At 39.0% G+C, this 19800-nt stretch overlaps 3 protein-coding genes across 4 annotated transcripts; all 3 read right to left on the bottom strand.

Annotated features, from left to right (window-relative positions):
- Positions 1-1413: 1413 nt before the first annotated feature.
- On the bottom strand, positions 1414-7295 carry rrm2b (ribonucleotide reductase M2 b). Its single transcript, XM_074612541.1, has 9 exons — positions 7099-7295; positions 5761-5928; positions 5458-5574; positions 5155-5288; positions 3901-3995; positions 3645-3778; positions 3040-3144; positions 2236-2349; positions 1414-1979 (listed from the first exon to the last, which is right to left on the bottom strand). The coding sequence occupies exons 1-9, from the start codon at positions 7147-7149 to the stop codon at positions 1827-1829; spliced, it is 1071 nt and encodes a 356-aa protein (XP_074468642.1). The 5' UTR covers positions 7150-7295; the 3' UTR covers positions 1414-1826.
- Positions 7296-8499: 1204 nt separating this feature from the next.
- Positions 8500-12103, bottom strand: LOC141754245 (nuclear transport factor 2-like). 2 transcript variants are annotated; one of them, XM_074613177.1, is made up of 5 exons: positions 11944-12103; positions 10168-10285; positions 9907-9978; positions 9604-9702; positions 8500-8793 (listed from the first exon to the last, which is right to left on the bottom strand). In XM_074613177.1, exons 2-5 carry the CDS (start codon positions 10267-10269, stop codon positions 8677-8679), a joined length of 390 nt encoding a protein of 129 aa, XP_074469278.1. In that variant the 5' UTR covers positions 10270-10285; positions 11944-12103; the 3' UTR covers positions 8500-8676. The 2 variants fall into 2 exon arrangements, with proteins under 2 accessions (XP_074469278.1, XP_074469279.1); XM_074613178.1 differs by having other exon boundaries at positions 11921-12061.
- A 1159-nt stretch (positions 12104-13262) lies between these two features.
- On the bottom strand, positions 13263-17980 carry bloc1s4 (biogenesis of lysosomal organelles complex-1, subunit 4, cappuccino). The gene is made up of 5 exons (XM_074613176.1): positions 17527-17980; positions 15712-15783; positions 15496-15597; positions 14895-15029; positions 13263-14273 (listed from the first exon to the last, which is right to left on the bottom strand). Exons 1-5 carry the CDS (start codon positions 17863-17865, stop codon positions 14175-14177), a joined length of 747 nt encoding a protein of 248 aa, XP_074469277.1. The 5' UTR covers positions 17866-17980; the 3' UTR covers positions 13263-14174.
- Positions 17981-19800: the final 1820 nt, after the last annotated feature.

Below are 19800 nucleotides of genomic sequence, written 5' to 3'. Positions count from 1 at the left end.
GAGGAGTGGCTAAGCTCATCTGACTGCTGGGAGAAGTAAACAGTGTATACTGTTATACTGTATATCAGTCCATCTTGTTGCTAAATAATAATGAATGTGCTGCTAAAGACATGTAGATCCAGAGGACAGATGGTCATTTTGTAATGGGTTATGTATGAATAACTGTGATGTGTTTTGTTTTCTGTCTGATGGATCTTACTTGTCTGCCTGTCTATTGTAACAGTATGTCTATTGTATGTGTACTTTTTCCTCAAACTGAGCTGCCTATGGATGCAAAATGAATTTCAGTGACAATAAAGTTGTATCTTATCATACACACACAGCTGCTTTAGTCTGACCATTTGAAAATCAGACATCAGCTATATTCAGGGATTTGGCCTACATCATGTAAACCATGTTTATAACTAGTCACTTTGACAATAAGGCTGCTGAATAAATTTGGCTCTCTAATTTGGCTGTATGAATTCATCACAAATACTGAACCCCAACAAGCAACAACAGCTGTCAGTGTGCAGACTTGACTGGCTTGCCCCATTTCACTATGCAAATGTAAGTATTTATTATTGGAAATCAAACAATGACAAATATTGTCCACAAATCCTCACAGGTACTACATTTAGCATAAAACATATGCTCAAATTGTAACATGGCAAACTCAAGCACAACACGCAACAACTGTCAGTGTGCTGACTTGACTATGGCTTTCTCCAAACTACATGTGATTATCATAAAGTGGGCATGTCTGTATAGGGGAGACTCGTGGGTACCCATAGAACCCATTTTCATTCACTCATCTTGAGGTCAGAGGTCAAGGGACCCCTTTGAAAATGGCCATGACAGTTTTTTCCTCGCCAATATTTAGCATAAGTTTGGAGCGTTATTTAACCTTCTTCGCGAGCTAGTATGTTGTATTGTTGGTACCAGTGGATTCCTTAGGTTTTATAGTTTCATATGATACCAGTATCTTCACTCTGACTTTAAAACTGAGCCCGCTACCACCACAAATCACAAGTTGCATTAATGCATTAAAGAAATTAGTGGTATTAAAATGAAGTTGCGTTATAGTCTTATTATCGCGTTAACTTTGACAGCTCTAGACTAGAGCTATAGAAGGTAATTTTGTATGAATTGTGTGTTTCAGGGACTACTTATTTAATGCCATTCAGACCATGCCTTGTGTGAGATGAAAAGCAGACTGGGCCCTCCAGTGGATAAATGACAGCGAATCCACATTTGGTGAGGAAGATGCAACATTCAAAACATAATATTGTAATTCACATAATAATGATAAACTCTCTCGCCTAGAGGAGTATCCGTTATCTGTGGTTATTAGTAGTTTTGACACTATTTTGCCCTCAGGGGAGCAAATTGTGGCTGGTCACTGATCTTCAGTATTTAATTAAAGTAAAGAAATTATTTTCATTTTACAAAACATTTTATTGTACATTAAAAATGTCAAAATGTTAAAACAAACCACCATAGAGGACTGCTACCAGAATTGCAGCCGCAATAAAATATATTCATTCAAATTTAAATGTCCAAAGAGGTACAGAATAATCAGTCCCATCACCTCACCCCCATATTTTTTAAAACTCAGGTCATAAACTTGCCTTGTAGTGTGTTGAGGTAATTACAAGTAGCCCTAAGCAGGGCTTAAAGGATCCATTTGTTTACCCTATTTCACTCTGCAAACTATTTTGGCTGCTAATTAACTCCCAAGTGTATAATTCTCAATCCCTATTGCCCAACAGGTGCACATGTCTGCTGGAAGAGAGCAGCTCAACAGGTCAAATGTAACAGATGTGTAACAGAACGTCATCTCCGTTTCAGAAGTCTGCATCCAGTGTGAATTCATTGTCCGTCATGCTTGACATGACTCCAAATTTCTGATACTCCGCTACTCGTTTCTCAAAGAAGTTGGTTTTCCCCTCTAGTGAAATGGACTCCATGAAGTCAAATGGATTTTCAGCTTGGTATACCTTTGATTAAAGGAGAGGAAAAAAAGGTGACTTAATCTTCACACTATTAAAAACAAAAAAATATAACGCATTAACACATCTTGATGTACATTTCTTTCGTCAAATAATGTGTAAAGCATATGTCATTATGGTATTTTTTGCAAGGCTCTAGCTTTTCTCAACCCTCTTATTTAACACAACAGCTACCACAGTATAAAGGGGTTCAATGAGTAATGACCATTTGGCTTCGTTATATCTATTATATGATAATTATTACCTTGGCCAGTCCAAGGTCAGCAAGAAGCCGATCGGCCACAAACTCGATGTACTGCTTCATCAGACTACAGTTGATTCCAATGAGGTTCACTGGCAAGGCCTCTGTCAAAAACTCCTGCAACAGCAAACATGATATAATTATGTATCAACAGAACTGATACGGGCTATCAAGACTTTGATCTTCTGATTTACTGCAATCGGAGTCAATATAAACAAAGTAAAATGTAAATTAGAATTAACGCATTGCAGTTGTAGGCCTCCGCCAAACAGTCAAATTGCAGTTTACATCCATGTCTGTCAAAAATGGCTTCATCATTTTATCCTACTAGACATTTCTATAAAATTGTCATAATTAGCATATGAATTCTTGAATTATGGCAACAAATTGTGTTTTGTGAGATCACAGTGACCTTGATTTTTGACCGCCAAAATCGAATCAGTTCATCCTCAAGTCCAAGTAGATGTCTGTGCCAGATGTAATACAATTCCCTCCAGGTGTTCCTGAGATATTGCTTTCACGAGAGTGGGATGGACGTGAGGTCACAGTGACCTTTGACCACTAAAATCGAATCAGTTCATCCTTGAGTCCAAGTGGACGTTTCTGCCAAATTTGAAGAAATTCAAGGGGTTCCCGAGATATCGCGTTCATGAGAATGGACCAGACGGAAGGAAGGATGGACAACCCAGAAACATAATGCCTCCGCGCCGGCGATAGCAGAGACAAAGCAGAGATATAGTGTATGTTTCAACAATTTATCATCATGTGTAGTCTGGGTTGAGCATATTCCCTCCGACATTAGCTCACCTGCTCAATGCTGACAGCTTTGGTGATGATGTCCTTCACTCGGTCCTCGGATGGCTTATTCACCAGGTAGCTGTACAGCAGGCAGGCGAAGTTACAGTGCAAGCCCTGAGAAAAACATCAATATGCATGTCAGAGTAGTTGATATAAAACAGAGATAATTCTTACTGTGTTGATATGCAAACTGTGACCATATTTACTACCCAAACTGACCAAAGAGCACCATCAGCAAAGTGTGAATGGAAGAGCTGAACAAGCCCGCAGTCACATCAAATGTCGACAATTATATAGTACAGTAACCTCAGAGTAAGTTGAATGGCCTGACATGACAAGAAAAACTTGCTCATGCCTATGCAGGTGTGTCAAACATAACAAAGTATTGTGCAATAGTAACGATTTCGAACTTTCGTTTTTGTATTATTCAATGTGCTGTGAGATGTCATGGATAACTTAAACTTCACCCCTGAACTGGCTCTGATTTCTTATTTGTAGCCTGAGCTCAAACATAAGTCCTCTTCCCTGTTTTGTACACCATTGTATTTTTAATCCAGCAGCACTCAAATAGATAGATTAAACTACATGTCTTTTTGTTTGTGAACTCATCTCACCTCATCCCGGCTAATCAGCTCGTTTGAGTAGGTAAGGCCAGGCATTAGTCCTCTCTTCTTGAGCCAAAAGATGGCAGCGAATGAGCCGGAGAAGAAGATGCCCTCCACTGCCGCGAAAGCCACAATTCGCTCCCCTGAGGGCAAAATAGTGTCAAAACTACTAATAACCACAGATAATGGGATGCTCCTCTAGGCCAGAGTTTCTCATTATTATGTGATTTACAATATGATGTTTTGAATGTTGCATCTTCCTTACCAAATGTGGATTTGCTGTCATTTATCCACTGGAGGGCCCAGTCTGCTTTTCGTCTCACAGAAGGCATGGTCTGAATGGCATTAAATAAGAAGTCCCTGAAACACACAATTCATACAAAATGATTTACTATAGCTCTAGAGTAGGGCTGTCAAAGTTAACGCGATAATAACACTATAACGCAACTTCATTTTAACACCACTAATTTATTAAGCGCATTAATGCAACTTGTGATTTTTGGTGGTAGCGGGCTCAGTTTTAAAGTCAGAGTGAAGATACTGGTATCATATGAAACTATAAAACCTAAGGAATCCGTTGGTACCAACAATACAACATACTAGCTCGCGAAGGACGTTAAATAACACTCCAAACTTGCGCTAAATTTTGGCGAGGAAAAACTGTCATGGCCATTTTCAAAGGGGTCCCTTGACCTCTGACGTCAAGATATGTGAATGTAAATGGGTTTTATGGGTACCCACGAGTCTCCCCTTTACAGACATGCCCACTTTATGATAATCACATGCAGTTTGGGGCAAGTCATAGTCAAGTCAGCACACTGAAAGTTGTTGCTTGTTGGGCTTCAGTTTGCCTTTTTATGATTTGAGCATATTTGTTTTATGCTAAATGTAGTACCTGTGAGGGTTTCTGGACAATATTCGTCATTGTTTGATTTCCAATAATAAATATATACTTACATTTGCATATAGCAAGCATAATTGCCCACAAGGTACATTTTGAACAGATAAAAAAATTGTGATTAATTTGCGATTAATAGCTATGGACAATCATGATTAATCGCGAATAAAAATATGAATCGATTGACAGCCCTAATCTAGACATACAGTATAGCACCCGCATAACAAATACACTAACTATGGAAAGAAATATGAAAAGAAATATTCATTCTTCATTCATTCTAAATTAAATGCTGCAAAATATATATCTTAAGACAATAAAACATGTTTTTTTGTGAATAGCCCGTTGATGCATGTTGGCCCTGAAATTGTTGCCTTCCTAGTCTGTGGGTACATCAAAGCTGCTGCAGCTGGGAATGCAACAGAAATCCCCAAAGTGGAGCAGAATTAACGTGTGATGATGAACAGGTGCAAGTCTTACAGTTTGTTTTGAATCTTCAGAGGATTAGACATATGGGTGTGGTTATGCACTTGCTCCGAACGAGCTGAGGCACATAATCTTTACCATCTAAACATTGCCACTGAGAATCAGAAGTGGCCAAAAAGAAAACGAAGAACTAACCTCTCCTTCAGGTCCTGGATGTAAGTGTTGATGAGCAGGCTGTACATCTCTGAATGAATAGTCTCTATAAGTATCTGGAAGCTGTAGAACGAGCGTGCTTCAGGGACCTGCACCTCCTGGCAGAACCTCTGCACCTGTCAGACAAGACAGAAACAGAAACTTTACCCTGGCAAATTATTTTATTTTAACGTCTCATCTGTTCTGAATCCATTAGTGCCTGTGGTAGGTTGACCAACAAATGTTCCACCTCTTTAGATGCATACAATCTACAAAACATCTGTCACATCTGATGAAATCCCTCACCAGGTTCTCATTGACGATACCATCACTTGCAGCAAAGAAGGCTAGGATGTGGGAGATGAAGTGTTTCTCTTCAGGTTTCAAACTGTCCCAGTGCGTCAAGTCTTTGGATAGATCAACCTGAAAGACACAACATCAGCAGTAAACCTGTCAGCTTTTTCCAGTGATAACTGTGGTGTTTCTATTAGTTTTGTTAGTGTTTTTGTGGGGAGCTGCAACATATACACAGTATGTCTTTGTGGGAATCAACCTGAAGCCAGCTGCTGAAACAATAAAATGACAATACAGTGAGAGACTGATCCCCACCTCCTCCACCGTCCAGTAAGAAGCCTGTGCCTGCTTGTACATCCTCCAGATGTCCGGGTACTGGATGGGGAAGACGACAAACCGTCTGGGGTTTTCTCGGAGCAAAGGTTCCTCCTCTTTCTCGGAACCATTGTGGCAGTCTGGGTCTTTATCTTTGAAGACAATATTCTGCAAAAGAGCACAGTAAAGTAAATGCATTTTCACCTCACATTTGGTATGGTATTTTATCTGGTTTGTAGTGATGTGTCGGTCGCGAACGAGCCGGCTCTTTTAAGTGAACGATGGGAGCCGGCTCCTGTCCGAGAGCCATTTATTTTAATTTTTTTATTAATTCAAGGCAGAATGATAGGATGATCTTCTCCGCGCCACGGGCACTCCATGCACCGACTGTGACTGAATGTTGTGTTAATGATGTATGTGCGCCGCGATGCGGTGCGCTGAGGAGCGGTGCATTGTGATGCGGTGCGGTGCGCTGAGGTTCATTGAGTTGCGTTGCGGTGCGCAGAGGTGCGATGCGTTTCATTGTGATGCGGTGCAGTGCGTTGCGGTGCGGTGCATGAATAGCAGACAAGATGAGTGACAGTTGGAAACGAAGCAGCATGTAAAATTATGGTATTCAGGAAATTATAAGGTTTAGTATAATTATATTGAATAATTTAAGTGATATATGTTCACAATTACTAATCATAGGTCAAAACAGCGCTAAATTTGGCTGTATAATAAAAGGCAGAAAACGAAGAGCCGTTTGGGAGCCGAAAGAGCCGGCTCTTCTTGGTGAGCTGAGCCAAATGATCTGGCTCACTAAAAAGAACCTGAACTCCCATCAGTAGTAGTTTGTATTGTAATTTCTTAATGTTGGTTGGGCAAACATGGGTAGTATCCTACTAGAAAGCTTTCAACATAATGTACCTTTCATAATAATAAAATACTCCACTGCGCCTGCGCACCAATTCCCACACCAACAACATGCAAATAAGCCTCAACATGTCCAGTATAAAGCTTTTTTAGTTATTTAGAGAAGTGAATGTCACAGCTAGCAGTTATTGTGTCCCTCTTCATTAACTCAATGTGACCTTATACTCTCAATGGTTGTGTTGTGTCTCATGTATCCGACAACCTCTGAACGTTACACCCTCACATTAGCTCTGTTAGCTACAAGGAGCAGACCAAGACAGTTATCAAACAGATACAATGTTTACCTTCAGTTTACAATAACATACATTCGTGTAGCTAAGCCTGAGGTCTCGAGTAATATAGTAATGTAACAGTAACGTCCGTAGGTTACTGGTTATTTTGACCCTCGATACTATTCACAGTAGAGTACCTGAACCTGCTTACCGGTGATTCTTGAAGGTGATCAGATTGTCGACTGATGTTCATCAGATCCATGTCCTGAGAGGAGAACTCTGTCACCGTCGGTGTGATTCGGAGGACTGGCTCTGGTTCTTCAAGCTACTACTCCGACACATGTCCTTGTGAGGATGCAGCTGCAGCTTTGTTGTGTAAACCCTTTAAACGGACTCCTACACAGAGAGACAGAGAGAGTAGCAGGGTGTAGCGCCTCTAGTGCTGAAAGCTACTCACTTCCCCTTCAGGTGGGAGGACGTTTTGAATATGGATAAATACTGTGTCAATAAGAAACTTAAGGAAGTGTCTTTCAAGTTATTACATAGAATTTACCCAGTAAAACTTGTGTTAGAAAGATTCAAGCTGAATATTGATTACAAGTGTGATTTCTCATAAATGTTTTCACTGTATAAGATAAGATAAGATGAACCTTTATTAATCCCCGGAGGGAAGATCAGGTGTCAAATCAAGCAACATCAGCAAACAGAGTGAAACACGAGAGGTAAAGGTATACAAAAATTATAAAAACAATAAGAGATATAAAAGATACAGAGTGAATGGGTGAAAATAGTGTGCAGTCCAGCAATAAATACATTTAATATGTACATATGTGCAGTCTATAAAGTGGTATATACTGTATATAGGATGTATAGTGTAAAGTGTAAAGTGCGCCAGTGGTTAGAGTCCAAGTTGGTTGCAGATAGTGCATGTTTAAATTTCTAAAAGTCCTCATAGTTCTCATATGGGGGTCAGCCTTGGTTGTGGAGCCTGATGGCTACCAGCATAAAGGACTGACCCAGGCGCTTTGTGTTGTGCCGAGTGGGGATGAGTCTGTGGCTGAAGGTGCTGTGTATATATACCAGGATGTTCTGGATTTATGTGGGCAAACTTTCTACAAAAGAAACTTAAGATGAAAGTTGAAATGCTATATTTTAGTCATAATAAGATTGGAAATAACATGCTGTATATCATACAATTGTTTATTATTTTTTGGAAAAGGTCATATTCATAGGAAGAAATGGTCAGGAACTAAGCCAATTTTCCTGCATTTTATTAATGAATTCAAACAATATAGCACCATCTTACCTAACGTTAAAAGGAGAATGGGCAGAGTGGTTCGAGATGATAGAAAGGCAACAGCAGCTCAAATAACCACTCGTTACAACCAAGGTATGCAGAATACCATCTCTGAACGCACAACACGTCGAACCTTGAAGCAGATGGGCTACAGCAGCAGAAGACCACCCAGTACTAGCAAGGTGTACCTAATAAAGTGGCCGGTGAGTGTATATGTATATACACAGTATATACATATACACTCACTTCACCTTCAGTATTACTCATACTGCAGTCTTTGTCAAAAAATTCTAAAATAAAAATATAAAGCCACTATTTCAGACTGATAAATTCTTTTATTGGACAGGAATGCAATTTGACATCTTTAATACAATTAGCATGCTAATGGATGTATTGTAAACATGGAGGAACTTTGCAGATAATCCCTTGTGTTTTCAATGACAGCATGAACATAGTATGAATTCTGACCTGGATGTCAACAAATCCAGATTGCTACACTGGTATGTTGTGTATCCCCAACCGGAACACGTCGTTTGTGCAGGCCCATGCGCAGTTTTGGGACTTCAGCATAAACACTTGATGAAAGGCCATCGGTAGCTCGTCATCCACCTGTTGCAGAAATTGTATTTGTGAGCACAATGATGACACATTGTAATGTTAACTACAGCAGAAAGTTTCTTTCATTCTGACCATGTTGATGCTTTAAACTAGGGCTGTCCTTGACCAAAACAATTCTTAGTCGACTAACACTCATACGATTTTGCAAAGTGTGTTTTTAATTAACACATTTCAACCTGCAGACAGTAAACAGCCTTATAGTGTAGCCCTCCGTGTGTATTTTTGTACTGCATCATCAGAATGTAGTGTGTTAAAGTCAGATGATGAATTTGAATAACTGCATTGAAAAAGTGCTGCTGGGCGTCAGCGCTGGGTCTAACCTGTGTAATGGCAACAACAGAAAGTTTGCTGAGCAGAAACACATTCTCATCTCATCACATAGTGACGCATCGTCAGACCCCTCGCCGTCACTTTTCGGTCGCATGTAAACACATGCTTAATGTTGTGAATTAAAGAAAAGCATATGCTTAGGATTAGGCGACAAAAACACTTTTTTAGGTTTAGGAAAAAATAAAATGGTTGGGCTTAAAATTACTAAGTTTTTACAGTGCAAATGTGGCTTGATGTTGTGAACAAGGGACACAAACGAACAGCTGATTGTAAAGTCAAAGTGAAACGTAACGCACGGGACACAAACAGCGATCTCCTGGATGAAAGCCTGATAACCAGTTTTCTAGGATGGTCAATGTTAGGCTCAGGGAAGCCAGGTAACCCAAAGAGAGCCAGCCTGAGTTAAACTCGCTTTGTGATACAAGCCCCAGGTGCAAACCCAAAGATATCAACAAGAATGTGCCAGTTTACCTGTAACTGTCCAAACACCATGATGAGGATACAACTATCTATTGTGGGTTGGAAGTCTTGTTCTGTGATGATGTGCTTAATACGCTTGAAAGGCAAGGCCTGTGGATTGGAAACAATAGTATTTGTTAATAGAATGTACAATAACACACACAAAGAAACAAAAAGAAGCTTGGACAGGAAGTCGCCAGTGATTGGCTCTGCTCCTTTTTTCTGTTACCACTAACCTCCCTTTAGGGAAGCCTACTTTTTCCACATTTTCTGTGGATTGTGATTAATAAAAACTGAGTAAGAAGAGATACTTACTGCTAGTTTGCCAGAGATGGCTTCTCTCCCCTGAAAAGGTGAGCCTTCCCATGTCAAACAGGCGTCAGCAGACTAAGAAAAAAAAGTATGTTTACATGCACACAATGTATGTACAGTATATATATTGTTTAATCATTATTGTATTTACAGTAACTTCAACTGTAAATGTCAAGCGTGATGAAATTTGGTTAGTCAGTGTTGACACCACATGCTGATGTTTATTAAAACAGGCAATAATTATATGACATTGGACAAACTTACGTATAGGTTACCCAGTGCTGTTCTGTTGGTATTGTCAAACTGGTTGTAATATTCTTGGACAAAGCCCTCTCCAATTTTTTGCCATATTTCTTTCTCAGCCATCTGTGCAGCTTTGGATCTGTAAAAAGACAAGAGTCTCGTCAAAGTTGCAGTAGACTGCAGACTGTACACTGAACTCATGAAAACACTTATATGAACTCATTCTCTAACATAAACATTTCATCTGGTCATTACAGTAATTTAAACAATCCACATCATGTAAAAAATTATGCAACTCAGGAATGATCATTTAAAGGTCCCATTTTGTAAAAAGTGAGATTTTCATGTCTTTTATATTATAAAGCAGGTTTAAGTGATATATAAATACTGTGAAAGTGTCAAAACACTCAATCCATGGAGAAATACACGCAGCCCGTATTCAGAAACTGTGCGTTTGAAACAAGCCGTCAGGATTTCTGTCCATTTGTGATGTCACAAATCTACAATATTTAGACCATTTCACAGATTTAAACGTAAACATAATAAATGTGTCCCAGTTTATTTCCTGTAGCAGTGGATGTGAATGACATCAGCTGACAGGAAGTAAACATGGACCCAAACTGTTTCCTAGCAACGCAATTCCGTTGCCATTCCGTTGAGATGCGCTAAAACGGAGTGTTTCAGACGGAGGGTGATTACAGGTATATTCAGACAGACAGTATGAGAAAAATAATGTGTTGTTTGAACATTACAGCATGTAAACATGTTCTAGTTGAAACCCAAAATACAAGTATGAACCTGAAAATGAGCATGATATGTCCCCTTTAAAACTAGAATGGCACTCGGAGAGTGCATACCTCCGCCAAGGTGCGTGACTTTAAAAACAGGTCACAGCTCACTGTACCGTGAAGTGGTTGGCTTATTATTAACACGGTGTGTTTCCGTGTTTATAATAAGCCGTTTTTGTCGAGGGAACCCAGGATGATGCCAACTTCCTTTAAAGGAAGTACATTTTCTTGAACTCTGAAAAGACTGAAAATGAATGGACATTGAACTCCTCTGGCATTAAGTTGTTTTTTTTGTGTGCTGTTTCTTTGTAGTCCCTATACTCGTCTGTACATGTCTTTTGTTGAAGTAAAGTTCTGAGAAGAAAAAACAAAACAAATGATGCCAACTTCCTGGTTGGCCTACAAAAATTCGTCATTCCTGGATCAACTCTATAAAACACATGCTCCTCCCTCTCCACTCGTCATCACTTCTCGACACAGATTGAGCTCCGGCTGTGTGCAAAAGGAGCGCACCTACTCTCTCACACAGATATAGGCTTGGTTTGAACATTTGAACATTATGGAGGGATGATCCTGAATTTACACCAGCCGTCTCTAGAGATATATAGCTGCGAATAAACAGCTGGAAAACACGTGTGACCTGTAAAATGTTGTTTTATGTCTCCATCGGTTGCAACAACAAAACAGACTACACCAATGAGTTGGTCAAAGCCACATCAGTGTTAATGTTAACGTGGGCTCCATAAAGGTAAACATATCCAGGTCCATCAGACATTAAGTTACTACTACTAGCAGTGAGCCAGTGTCCTCTCTGCCACCGCCATGTCCTCCAGTAGCAGTACCGCTAACTTACAGCTAACAGTAGCACACACATTTGCTTTTTAATGTCTCGTCGTCTCTCTTCTAGCTCCGTTATTCTGGTCTCCAACAACACCAACAACTGGGCAAGTTGTTGTTGAGAAGCTTTACTTAAAACAGTACTTTACCGTGTCCGTAAGTTTGAGCTTACTTTTATTCAATCAGCGGTAGAAACCAGCGTGGTTCTGATACAGGAGGTCCAGTTGAGGATGATGGGGTTCCCGCTTCCTCAGCGTGATGACAAACACATGACGTCAGTTACAGCTGACCAATGAAAGGGCAAGAATCAATAACATCTAATACCCAGAGTTTAGCCTTCCCTGAGTTCAGCCTGTCAGGAGCTCAGCCTGCCTCCACCTATGAGGGGTGGTGGAAGTAACATAAATTAATTGATAAAAATGCATGTGAATTGAAAAATGGAGCTGTAAAAATGGATGTGAAATAAAACATGGAGCTGTTAAAAATGGATGTGAACTGAAAAATGAATTGATGAATTATCAAGTGATTTTATTAATTTAAAGGTCCTATATTATAAAAAAGTGAGATTTTCATGTTTTTTTTATTATTATAAAGCAGGCTTAAGTCCCATATAAATACTGTGAAAATATCGAAACACTCAATCCACAGGGAAATACACACAGCCCGTATTCAGAAACTCTGCATTTGAAACAAGCTGTCAGGATTTCTGCCCATTCGTGATGTCACAAATATACAATATTTAGACCCTTGACACAATTTTAAATGTAAACATACTAAATGTGTCCCAGTTTATTTCCTGGTTGCAGTGTATGTGAATGTCATCAGCTGACAGGAAGTACACATGGACCCAAGCTGTTGCCTAGCAACGCAATTCTGTTGCAATTTCGTCAAAATGCGCTAAAACAGGACGTTTCAGACAGAGGGTGAATACAGGTATATTCAGGCTGACAGTATGAGGAAAATAAAGTTTTTTTTTAACATTACAACATATAAACATGTTATAGTAGAAACACAAAATACATGTATGAACCTGAAAATGAGCACGATATGGGACCTTTAATGCTGCCAGGCGCCCTGGTGACGTTGTGTGTTTTAAACGCCCGGTGACGTTATTTAACGCCTGGTGGTGCTTATTTATCATCTGGTGACGTTATTAAGTGCCATGGTTTGGGTTTATCCCAGCTGTGTGTGGCGCCTCGTTTGTGCTGAAAAGACCTCCGCAAAGGATACACCAGTGTTTCCTCGCTCTCAGCTCCTCCAGAAGCTTCCTCGATCCGTGTCTCCTCAAGGTACACTGGAAGATTCTCCATGATGGTGGAGGGGGAATGATTTCCGGGTCACAGGAGGAGAGGACGGGAGGAAGCATAAGTTAGCATAATGAAAAGGACCCAAATCAACACCCTGATACAGATGTTTGGTCTTTAGGCCCGTTAATCCCAGTAGGAGGCAGGATTTGTATGCAGACTAAAGGGAAGCCATGCAACAAAGAACTTGTCTCAAATAAATCTTTAATGATTATTTAAAAAACATAAAACAAATTCAACCTGTAAATGAAACATCTTCATTCCTAAATATTTTGGCAAATAATGAACAAAATAATAAATCATAGGTACAGTTGTCTTTTAAGGACCAGATCCAAGTTTCCTCCAGTTATTGTTACAAAACTCAATCACAGCTCCACTCTTGGCCCAAACTTTAATAATGAACTATCAACCTACTACTAATCTACAGTGTGCTTTTATTGAAAAGGTGCTATCAAAGATGTCGCCCCCATATCAATGAGGCAACTAGCCAGTAACTCGGGCTAGCAATAAAGCGAATATTTTGAAATGGAAGACATTAAATGCTTAACTGGATGAGATCCATATTGCTCGGGGAGAGTGATGAGACATTAGAAATACAGATTAATTCATAACAGCGTGCAGGTCTTTTTTTTTTTTTTACAAACACCAGTAACAGGAATGTAATTTATAAAAAGCTGGGTTAATTCTTTATGTAATATATCTTAAGAGCTTTACAGCTCCTCGTATTGTACCTTGTTTACAGTGTCCTATTGGCGAGTGGGATGACTTTGTCCTCCTTACTTGTCACAAATCCAACATCTGACATTGTTTTCTTTGCAAATAGTGAAAACAAGACTGACTGAGTCCCATTTAGGCACTTTTTATATCATTTAGCTACAGTTCAGTGCTTGTTGCTGCCAGGAAAATGACACTCAGAAATGCTGAATGTCTTCCTGCACTTGACTTCCAGTGACTTGTTCAGAAAGGCTACTATTGCTTTGTTGAGGCCGCTGCACCAATAGATCCTCTGGCAATGGATGGCAGTAAAAGTTGTCTCTATAGTTTCACCCAGCAGGCCTCTGAGGTTAGAACCAAGTGATGTGTAATACGTTGTAGCGTGTCACTGCTCTGGCTGTGATGTGAAATAATCGTCTGTCCGGAACACGCTGGGGATCTCTTGGCGCTGGTGTGGTGCTAGTCTTCTCGGGCTGGCCGGTTTCTGCAAGTGAACAGACACAAGATGAGTCCTAATAATCCAATAGCACCCCCTGGCTGTGCAGCATTTCAAATGCTTACTGGAAAAGGGTCTCTGTTCAAATCGGCGGCACAAAAAACACAGTTTCACACCATAATTCACATAATTTCAAGATGTGTTTGCAGTAGGGCTGTCAGCCGATTCAAATATTTAATTGCGATCAATCGCATTATAGTCCATGATTAAACACATTTTTTATCTGTTCAAAATGTACCTTAAAGGGAGATTTGTCAAGTATTTAATACTGTTGTCAACATGGGAGTGGGCAAATATGCTCGCTTCATGCACATGTATGTATATATTTATATTTATATTTATTATTGGAAATCAATTAACAACACAAAACAATGACAAATATTGTTCAGACACCCTCACAGGACTGCATTTACCATCTTCACTTTAGTATCTTCAATCTAGCTTTAATACTGAGCCTGCTACAACCTTCCGAAATGTTAATGCGTTAAAGAAATTAGTGGCGTTAAAATGATTTTGCGTTAACGCATTAACTTTGACAGCCCTAGTTTATAGTAAACAAACTGATAATGTAAAACTACTAATCCATAAAGTACATGAAGGCGCTCTCACGTTTAAGAAGCCTGGGACGCTCATTGTGCGGAGGATCTTCTTGAAAGCACCCGGTAGGGTTCCTAGGTCTCCCTCTGCCTGCGTGACCTGCTCCTCCATGGCGGTGACGTTGGCTCCCACCATCTTTACGAAAGCCTGCAGGCACACCAGAATAATAAAACTGAGATTCTGTCTGTGCAACATTATTTCAGATAAACTTCATTCAAGACATTCCATCATCATACTTACATTAAACTAAAAGTTTTGCAGGCATTTGCTTCTTGGTGCAGGCAAAGAATCAATCTTTCACTATCTTTAAAACATTTGAACTTTAAATTTGACCTTTTTTAAAATAGGAGGCAGATGAGTGAACTTGAAAAGACAAATAATACAAAGTAATAATATAATAAATTTAGAAAAATTACACTTTTCTTAGTTAATTATGACTAAAAACATTGCACACAAATCCTGTTTACATCACGGTACATCACAGGTTTCATGGTGCATTCATTTCAGAATCCTTGATCAATTACAAAAGCACCAAACTAAATATTTTTGTAATATTAATTCAGTAGTATTAACCCTACTATTCAATCTTGCAAAATTAAAAATGACCACTTACCTCTAACTTATCAATTCTTCTGTATATCTGTCTCATTTCATCTGACTTCTGCTGGATTTGAGGTAGGTTTTCGTTCACTATCTGGGAGGTATCGTTACGGATCTAGAGGGAAAAACACACAAAAGGATGTGAGAGACAAGTATGCATTTTATTCAATAACAATGAGATTCAGTGCATTCATACGATTTTACGGTGTCATAGCCTGACTTGGCTTACCATATCCAGCATTCCAACAAACTCATCTACTCTTGTTAGCATTTCTTCCAAGCTCTTGTCCAAGCACAGGATCTAGAGGAGAAACCATTAAAAGAAAAGGCTGTGAAACTGCACGCACACAAACTATGTAGAAACCAAAGCTACTGAAAATACATAGCAGATGAACTGGCGCTTATGTGACAGTTTCTGTGCACTTTAAAACCAGTCCCACACACCAGTTACAGCTGGAATTCAATAAAATGCCTTTAAATTGAGTGAGCAAGGACCACAGGACCAAAACACAGGGGCCTTTGTCTTCCTACAGAGCCAGCTAGCTAGCTCACCTTCCTTACAAATCGCTATGTATCACACATATCCAGTTAACATCAACTCAGGACTGACAGCAATTTGGTCAGTCGACCACAATGATAAAACAGTCAGTTCCTACAAATATAGACAACTGTCTCCTTAAGCTGAAGACAGGTGACCTTTTTGGTGTTGTTATGTTACATTGTTATCAACTGACTGTCAGTTCAGCCATTTATGTTTGTGATAGCACATCTAAATTAGTTTTATTTGAATGCAGCGTCACATGACTTGGACTTCAGTAAGTCTTGAGTCTTGAATTACTCCAATTGCTCGTGACTTCACATGGACTTTAGACTTTTAACTTGTAAGAACTTATTAAGGGCATATTAAGAACATATACAGTATATACAGTATAAGATATATGATTGAGGTATTGCACTTGTTTATTGCACTTTTTATGGGAGAAAGTGTTGTATGAATTATCTATTTATCTATTCTTCCTTACTGACTGGGTGATTACAGTTCAAATTTATTGGCAGTGAAAACCCCAGGACCGCCAGGCCCTTAATAAGCACCACCAGGCGTTTAATAACGTCACCAGATGATAAATAAGATAATAACGTCACCAGATGATAAATAAGATAATAACGTCACCAGGGCGCCTGGCAGCATTAAATAAGTGTCAGGCCTGGCGTTAAAATCAGGCGAATTATGACCCATTCAGCTTTCCATAAATATAGAAACATAAAAAAATACAAACTTTAGGATCTGGACTTGACTTTAAAGTTTTGACAAAGGACTTGCGACTTGAAACTTGATTAGAAATAATGATTTTGTCCAAGCTCCACATTCACAAGTGTAAATTCACCAAAAAAAAAGCCTAATTTCTTTGTATTTATGAAAGAAATGGAATTATATCTGTCAACAATTTCTTCCTCACAAAACAAAAAAAGCAATGAAAACAATGAATCTATGCAATATCTTTAAAGTTTTTAAGTGAAATTATTGTCATACTCTCGCTTTTTTTATTATTATTATTATTTATTTATTTAATCTATTGTGTTTTTATTTTATTTTTTTATGTTGGTTTTGTTTCATTTCTGTTGTCCGTTTATGTTTGGCACAGCTCTTTGTTTATGTTTTCACTATGCTTCTTTTGTATATAAATGTTTTTAATGTTTTCTGCTGTTACTATGTATACTGTGATTTCTGCCCAGTAAACTCGCACAGGTGATGAACCAGTGACAACAAACCAATCATGTCCCTACTTCAGTGTGGCTTTGCAACCACTTCACTTAGTCGTTGTTAAGTTAAGCATTTGATTATACCAGGTAATACTGCAGTAATACAAAGTTTATTATACCAGGTAATACTGCAGTAATACAAAGTTTATTATACCAGGTAATACTGCAGTAATACAAAGTTTATTATACCAGGTATATACTGCAGTAATACAAAGTGTGTGCTGCTCATAGACAAAGAGCTAACCCTAACTCAGCTAGTTTAACGCTTCATAACTACACAGACCTCTTCTCCGGCTGTCGCCTTGATGTAGGCTGCGTAGCTGAGTGCGGTGTGGTGCAGGACCTCGTCGTCCTGCTCCGGGTAGTGGTGCTGGTCTGGTGTCCCTGGTTCTGCTGCTGCTACCTCGTTGAGACTCGGACTCTGAGAGAGCTCGTTAGCTGCTGCTGCTGCACCAAAGCTGGGGCTCTGCGACACGGTGCCGCTGCTGAGGATGTCGCTCACCATGGACAGACTGCTGGCACTCTGAGACACGATGCCGCTGTCTCTGCTGATCTCAGCGCTGGACTCCTCCAGGGGAGACAGGAGGCCCACCCTGTCCACCCGGTGATGATGGTGGTCCATGTTGACCTGTCTGTCTGTCTGTCTTTCTTTCTATCTATCGGTCTGATGGAAGTTATACTGCCGTGTTATTAGCCCTGCTGTCAACTGACTGGATCACGTGTGATGTGCAGCCGACGGTGGCTCGTAAGGGTCAAAACAGTGTAGCGCGCAATAAAAAAGGGTTGACAATTTTAAACAACTTTTATTTTTAGTTCCACTTTATTATACTGTAAAAATTCAACATATGTACAATTGAAGTCAAAGCAAAGACAAAAGACATATTTCTAAACCTAAAGCAAATTAAATTAAACACTATTATTATTATTATTATTATTATATTTATTATTATTACTATTATTATTATTATTATTACTATTATTATTATTATATTTATTATTATTTATTATTATTATTATAATATTTATTATTATTATTATTATTACTATTATTATTATTATTATTATTATTATTATAAGCACTATATACATGTATATATATATTATATATATATACACACACACACACACATATATATACTGTATATATATATACACACAAAATAACTGTCTACCTTTTACAATATCAATAACACTCTATAAAACCACATACCTTATACCAAAACTAGAATGAATTTCTTACAATAGAAAATATGTCATAATCCTAATATTGAACAGCCTTTACTTATTAAATGGCTGATATCACTACACTCTTCATCACATATTTGAACATACAATCATATGTGTAAATAAATAATAATAATAATAATAATACAAATAAATGTGGGATTTTCTTTAGGATACCAAAATAAACAGCAAGGGAGATCAGTGCTTGATTGGTGTGGTCTGCCCTTCTTCTAAATTGTACATATATATATCAGTAATTTGTGACACTTCTTCTTCTTCTTCTTTGGGGTTTTACAGCAGCTGGCATCCTTTGTGTTGCATTGCTGCCTCCTTCTGGTTTTACCCGTCCACTACCCCTACTCTTCTACAGTCTCTTAATTAATCCAGTGTTGATCAGAAACCTAAAAAATCACTTTTCTCCCCTCCACCGTGTCCCAGCATCCAAGCAAACCCTCCATCCTATTCTCCACATGGTGCCAACCTCTGCAAACCTGCTAACATACTCCATCTATTTAACTCAGACTTTGTGCATGAAGTAAGTATAGCTGTCTCCATGACCTGACACTCGCTACAGTGACCAGTAGGGTGTAATTTGTGACACTGATGTTCATGTGCCTGTATTGTATATATTTCATGACATGCCATGTCGTTGCAATCTCGGCCAGCAGATGGCAGCCAGAATTGCTGCATGGCAATTGACTGATGCAGAGGCATGGCATTGGTTAAAAAAGTTTATCACACATTTCAACATATCAAATATCCAACATAATTGATAAGCAGTCAAAACAGTTTATTTGGAGAGAAGATGCAGCAATGAATCATCAATATAGAATATAAAATCGGACAAGGTCTGGTAAAAGAATGACATGGGTGGCATTAAAATTAGTACTTTTTGCACAGATCAACATCAAATGTTGAATTTCCTTATTTTAGATGTGTTTTTTTTAGATTCAATCTTTAACAAGACTTATATCAGTTCACTTGAATTGCAAAATTGCCAGCTGAGCATCTGTGTCACATGTGAGGAGCATAGTTCTTTCACACATAAGTGCTAAAACTATGTCAAGGACCTACTGCGTGTGCATGTCTTCTGCTGACATTAACTTTTATACTTTATATGCATCCCATTGAAAGTCCGTGTTAAAGACTCGATTGGTCTGCCAATACACTCAAATCTGCTGCTGATTGGTGGTGCAGACTGCAGCCAAAGCAGACCAGTTGGGTGCCGATGATCTATTAGCTGTTTGAGCAGTGTGGCATCTCGAGTAAACACAGCAGACAAACATTCATTAGCGGAGAGGTGGAAGGAGTTTGCTTCTGCTGGAGGGGCCTC

Source organism: Sebastes fasciatus, chromosome 17 (assembly GCF_043250625.1).
Source record: "Sebastes fasciatus isolate fSebFas1 chromosome 17, fSebFas1.pri, whole genome shotgun sequence".
NCBI classification, from domain to species: domain Eukaryota; kingdom Metazoa; phylum Chordata; class Actinopteri; order Perciformes; family Sebastidae; genus Sebastes; species Sebastes fasciatus.
This window is presented reverse-complemented; position numbering and strand designations above follow the sequence as displayed.